Consider the following 6,777-nt stretch of genomic DNA (forward strand, 5'->3'; position numbering starts at 1 on the left):
CCAGCCCCCCCCCTCTTTTTTAATTGCCAGGGAGTGCGTGCACTCACCAGAGAGAGATGGAGAGAAAGAAAGAGAGAGAAAGCATCCCCCAGTGGGACATGGTCATGCCACAATTCCTTCTTCATTTCTGCATTTTATCAGGACTTAGAACATGCGCACAAACACACACAGCATGGTTTTCTTTTTTCTTTTTTCTTTTTTATCTTTTTTTTTTTTTTTTTTTTTCACAGTATTGTTTTCAAGCTACCAGGGTCAGGATTTAGACCACATTTGGCCATGTGGAATCTAGCTTTCTTTTTATTTTTATTTTTTAAAGAATTACTTAATTTTATTTATTCATTTAATTTTTTTTTTTTTTAATTAGACCAAAGAGAGACAGAGAGCAAGAGAAAGGGGGAAAGTGAGAAAGCAAGTCACCAGGTCTAGGACTTGAATTGTGGTCAGACATGTGGGAGTGTCCAGCATTTTAACCACCATACCACTTGCTAGCCCCGGAGGAATCTAGATTTTTTTTTTTTAAAGGTTTTTGCTATAGGGTGCATGCGCTCACCAGAAAGACAGAGAGAGACAGAGAGACAGAAAGCGAGAAATCACCACCCAGGGGGATGGGCATGCATGCACATGTGCACGGTGTGAATTTAAGCCACCGGTTTAAGCCACCAAGTCCAGAACTTGAACCGTGGTCGACTGTGAGAATCCAGCGACATAGCCATTATCCCAAGTGCTGGTCCCAGAATCTAGGCTATAGGGCTAGCTCCATATAATTCTCTTTACAAGAGCTCAGTTCCCTAATAACTTACATTATCTAATTGTGGCTTACTATATATAGACATGTAATAAATACTTATTGAATTAAGTAATAAAGGATCTTTTTTCCTTCCTTCCTTGCAGGAACTTTGTATTAAAGCATCATGTGTTCTTGGTCCGAAACTGGGAAAAGATTCGTCAGAAACAAGAGGAAGTAAAGCACACCAGTGATAATATCCACTCAGCATCATTGTATAGTCGCTGGAATGGTATCTGCCGAGATGATGGGAATATAAAGTCCGGTAAAGCATGAGAAATATTTCTGTTAATTTCATAAGATTGTCCTAAAAATGATTATTTTAGTTACTTTAACTCATTCTGAAGAAGTCCCCCCCTTTTTTTTAAATTTGTTTCTTTAAAGTTTGCTATAGGGCACACATACTCACCAGACCGAAAGAGAGAGAGAGAGAAAGAGAGAGCGAGAAATCATCTCCATGGGAGGATGGCCACACCACAGTCCCTTCTTCATTCTCCTCTTGGAATTCTGAGCGCACATTCATACACGCCTCTTGGCTCCTCAAGCCACTGGGTCCAGGACTCGGACTCGGACTGCACAGTCGGCCACGTGGGATCCAACCACCTTAACCACTATGCCACCTGCTGGCCCCACACATACTTTTTCTGACCTTTATGAGTGGGTAGTGTGATAGCACTACTGAATTCAGATAGTATCCAGAATAGACTGAAAGTAGAGGAACCAGCGTATCCTTTCTTACTGAAAATAAATTTCAAAAGATCACGCTTTTCTTTTATTGTTCTTCCCCTGAAGATAGAAACATTCTTAATGTTGTATGAGAGAATATGCTCAGTGGTAGCTAGATAGATTCAGAAATTTGTCCAAAATCTTATATCCTTATAAATTTGACCAGTTCTTCAAATTTATATCCCATATAGTTCAAATCTTCTTTCTGGTAGTAACAATAATTATTTACTGAGTACTTAACTTTTAGAAGTAAGCTATGGGCTGGCACCAGCAGTTGGTGTAATGACTATGTCGCTGGGCTCCCATGTAGTTGACTGCAGTGCGAGTCCCAGACCCCGTGGCTTGATCTTGCTGGACGTGTGTGCATGCATGCCCAAGATCCTGAGAGGAGAATGGAGGAGAAGGGATTGCGGTGTGGCCATCCTCCCTGGGGGGTGATTTCTCGCTTTCTGTCTCTCTGTCTCTGTCTTTCTGGCGAGGACATGCACCTGTAGCAAAATCCTCTCAAAAAAAAGAAGAAAAAAAAAAAAGTAAGCTATGGAGTCATCAGGAAAGTCATGACACATTTTTGCTTACCAAAAAAAACATTTTGCATAGCAAAAATATGTCATGACTTTCCCAGTGACCTAACAGATACATTAAAATCATTATCTTTGGGGCTAACCAGTGCCCTAGTGATTAAGGGAGCCAGATCCTACATGGCTGGCTGAGCTGTTCAAATCCCACCCCTGGCAGCTTGAAAAAAAACCATCAGGTACATGTGCATGCATGCCCAAAATTTTAACAGAATTCAGAAATGGAGAACAGATTGCAGTGTGACTATTCACCAACAACGGTTGCTTTCTGTCCTTGCCTGTCTCTTTCTAGTGAGTGCATGCATCCTGTGGCAAAAATTATTTTAAAAAATAATTTTTTAATTTCATTAACACATTTTTTTGTTGTTTTTATTGTGCGTGTCTGTTTGTTTTTTAAGAAGTATTTTGTTGAGGCTAGCAAGTGGCATGGTGGTTAAGGGTGCTGGACTCACATATGGCTGACCGCAGTTCGGACCTGGTGGCTTGCTTTCTCACTTTCTCTCTCTCTCTACCTTTCTCTAGTCAAATTAAAATAAATAAAGCTGGGACCAGCAGTTACCGTAATGGCTATGTTGCTGGACTCCCATGTAGTCGACCCCGGTTTGAGTCCCAGACCCGGTGGCTTAAACTCACGCTGGGCGTGTGTGTGTGTGTGTATGCCCAGGATCCCGAGAGGAGAATGGAGGAGAAGGGATTGTGGCATGGCCGTCCCCCATAAAGCTAAATGAAATAATTCTCTAAAAGAATTAATTTTATTTAGCTTTATTTATTTATTTTTCAACTTTACCAGAGAGGGACAGAATGAGTTAGTGAATGAGAGAAAGAGAGAGAAAACGAAAGAGGGAAAGCAAACCACCAGGTCCAGCACTCCAATCACAGTCGGCCAGGTGGGATTGCAGTGCTCTTAGTCACCATGCTACCTGCCACCCCCATCAGCAGTCTTTTCATGAGAGTACTACCACTATATTCTCATTTTACATTCAAGAAGCTGAAAGCTGAAACACAAGCTAATTAATTTGCCCATCGTCCTACACTCATTGAATAGTAAGCTAGAATTCAAATGCAGTCAGGTTGATTTTGAAGCCCAGACTTGGAGCTACTATTGTATATTTTGGGTTGTCAGAAATGTCATGATGTGTAGTCAGCAAATGGCATAGCAGTTACATCACTGGATTCCCAATTGACCAACCACAGTTTGAGTCCCAGTCACGATTCCTTGAAAATCACACCAGGCGCATGTGCATGTGTGCCCAAGATCCTGAGAGGAGAATGGAGGAGAACGGATTGCAGAGTGGCCATCCTCCCTGGGGGGTGATTTATCACTTTCCCTCTCACTGTCTGTGTCTTTCTCTGGTGAGCATACACACCCTAAGGCAAAATCTCTCTCAAAAAAAAGAAAAGAAAAGAAACAATAAGAAATATTGTGAGCATTTTTGCATAAAAAAATAAGTCATAACTTTTCCAACCACCCAATAGCATTTGGCCACTATATGTCTCTCTTGCAACATCTGTGTGTCTATTAAAGTCATGTTCACAATTTCTCTTTGAGAAGATGTGCAAACCACTAATCTACTTAATCACTGCAAGAAAAATTGAGCAAATGGCAGGAATCCAATGGTGAAGAAAAAACCACATAAGTGCTCATCATTTCCTAAAACTATTTTTCACTTTATGCTTCTAGATGTCTTCATGACCCAGTTCTCCGCTCTTCAGACAGCTCGATCTGTTCGAACGAGACGGTTGGCAGCTGCAGAGGAAAACATTGAAGTCGCTCGGGCAGCTCGCCTAGCCCAGATCTTCAAAGAGATTTGTGATGGTATCATCGCTTATAAAGGTGACCATATCCAACTCTGAATTCATTTTTCTTTTTTTTAAAGCCATATCATTACCCTCACCTGAGACATTCAACACCAGAGAGTGACATTTTGGTGTTATCAATTTAGGAAATTTATTTGTTCTACCTTTTGTCAGAGAGTGTAGGATTCTAGGATCAATTATAGTCTTTAACAATTATTGTTTTTAAATCCCAAGATCTTACTGGCCATTTTTTTTTTTTTATTTAATATAACTTTACCGTATTATATTAGAAATTCTTAGCTATAGGATAAGCTAATCTCTGTTTGCATCAATATACAGATCTCTATCTTGGATATAATTTCCCTGAACAAAGTGGCAAATTAGCAATTTAAGGGAAAACTATTATCAATCTATTTCATTAGTGGTTCGTAACCTTTATGATTGACAGATATCTTTCAGAATCTAATAAAAAGCCATGGACCCTCTCCTCAGCAAGATACGTAATTTTGCAGATATTTTAGAGGATTTATAGGTCCTAAGAACCTCTACATTAAAAATAAGGACATGGGGCCAGCACTTGGCTTGGTGGTTAAAGGCACTGAACTCCCACATGGCCAACCACAGTTCAAGTCTTGGACCTGGCAGCTTGCTTTCTCACTTTGCCTTTCTCTCTCCCTGTCTGTCTCTCTTTTTCTCTGGTCAGAGTTAAAAATAATAATAGCAAGTGGAATTAAATAATTATTTTTAAAAATAAAAAATAAGGACTTAGAGCCAGCTCCCTAATAGAGTGGTTAAGCCCTTACTTAGGGAGCTGGGTCCCATATGGCTGACCATAGTTCAGATTCCAGCCCAAGCAGTTTTAAAAACATGCCAGGTTGGACCAGCAGTTGCCATAATGGCTGTGTTGCTGGACTCCCATGTAGTCGACCGTGGTTCGAGTCCCGGACCTGCTGGCTTAAACTCACACTGGGTGCGTGTGCGTGTATGCCCAAGATCCCAGGAGGAGAAGGGATTGCAGCATGGCCACCCCCCCAGGGGGGCTGATTTCTCGCTTTCTGTCTCTCTGTCTCTGTCTTTCTGGTGAGTACACGTACCCTGTAGGCAAAAAAAAACTCTCAAAAAAAAAAAAAAATGCCAGGCATGTGTGCACATATGCCAAAAATCCACTGGGATGCACTTTCTCTCTTTCTGTCTGTCTCATGAGTGTACATATCTTCTGGCAATTCAAAAGTTTTCAAGAAGAGAGCCACCAGGTGTCGTGATGTTTAAGGCACTGAATTCCCATATGGCAGACCATGGTTCAGGTCCTGGACACAGTGGCTTGAAAATCATGCCAGGTGCTTGTGCACACATGCCCAAAATCCTGAGAGGAGAATAGAGGAGAAGAGATTACAACACACCATCCCCCTGGGAGGTGATTCTTCACTTTCTCTGTCTCTATCTCTGGTGAGCACATTACACTAACTGCTGGTCCCCCCAGCATGAATTTTAAGCCACCAGGTCCAGGATTTAACCATGGTCCACCACGTGGAAGTCCAGCACTTTTTTTATTTTTTTAAAGAATTATTTTATTGGGACCAGCAGTTAGCGTAATGGCTATGTCGCTGGACTCCCACGTAGTCGACCGCGGTTCGAGTCCCAGACCCGGTGGCTTAAACTCACACCGGGCACATGTGTGTGTGCGCCCAAGATCCCGAGAGGAGAATGGAGGAGAAGGGATTGCGGTGTGGCCATCCCCCCTGGGAGGTGATTTCCTGCTTTCTGTCTCTGTCTGGCAAGCGCATGCGCCCTGAAGCAAAAATCTAAAAAAAAAAAAAAAGAATTATTTTATTTCTAGAAGACCATTCATTTCTTCAACCTTTTCTGAGGCATCCCATCTCTGTGGAGCTGGGAGGTACTTTCATTCCAGTTAAAGTTACACAGGCCTCATTGTAACTTAAATCTAATACCCCTAGAAATGGAGATGCATTTTGATTTTCTGTTTTACTGTCTGGAAGCATAGGAAGAAGAAGCCATTGGTGCCTAAAAGAGAAGATGACCTACTTACAATGTGTCCATGTATGGCTCACACAAAGATATTGATATAAACTTGTGTTTCCTGCCCAATGAATTCTACAGGTGTCCAAGATTGTCTTTCTCTTTTAATTTTTGGATGAGCCCAGATCATTTTCTCTGAGTTTGGAGGCCAGTCCTCTGTTTTGAATTCAGACAGCATTGTTCCTGACTCTAAGAGAGAAAAAGGGCTGATCCCAGATAGAATAGAGTTACTCTTTTTGCAAAACGGCTTGCATACCTCCGAGAGTAGAAGTCGTTTTTAAACTGATGCCTCCCCTATATCTTCCAAGAACAGATTTGAGGTGGCTGGAAACAAAGAAGCCATTGCTTATGCCTTAGACAGTTTCCATTGAAACTTCTTCCAGAGGCTGACAGGTGACATAGTGGCTAAGTTGCTGGACTCCCACATGGTCAAGCACAGGTTGAGTCCCACATCCCACAGCTCGGGACGCAAACCGCGGTCGACTACGTGGGAATCCAGCGACATAGCCATTACGCTTAACCGCTGGTTCCCCTAGCCCCAATTCTTTAAAAATGAAAAAAAGAATTTGATTCTTTTTTTTTCTCTTTTCTTTCTATTGTTTATCTTTGCTGTTATTTCTGCTTTTGTTAACCTGAGAATATAGAGAGAAAAGGGAGACCATACTGCCCAACAATGTAAAATTTTGTGGTACCTACTCCATTTATATTCCCCAAAGATCACACTCTGCATTCTCAACTAGTCCTGCCTGATCTAACATGAAATTGCAATAGATATATCTACTGTGTTTCTGCAGTCTCACTTTTCTGTTCTCTCTAGTGAAATTGACAGAAAATAAGTGACAAATGAAAAGTAGCACA

The 6,777-nt window shown here is 41.5% G+C and overlaps 1 protein-coding gene across 3 annotated transcripts in view; it reads left to right on the forward strand.

Annotated features, from left to right (window-relative positions):
• Positions 1-6,777, forward strand: part of ASH1L (ASH1 like histone lysine methyltransferase) — a 266,220-nt gene that overhangs the window by 236,846 nt on the left and 22,597 nt on the right. For all 3 annotated transcript variants that reach the window (XM_027773787.1, XM_027773788.1, XM_006153395.3), the window contains 2 exons: positions 892-1,049; positions 3,767-3,919. In XM_027773787.1, coding sequence (XP_027629588.1) covers positions 892-1,049; positions 3,767-3,919 — 311 coding nt within the window. The remainder of the gene's footprint in view (positions 1-891; positions 1,050-3,766; positions 3,920-6,777) is intronic.

This window comes from Tupaia chinensis, unplaced genomic scaffold, assembly GCF_000334495.1.
Source record: "Tupaia chinensis unplaced genomic scaffold, TupChi_1.0 Scaffold000374_1, whole genome shotgun sequence".
In the NCBI taxonomy this organism is placed as follows: Eukaryota; Metazoa; Chordata; class Mammalia; order Scandentia; family Tupaiidae; genus Tupaia; species Tupaia belangeri.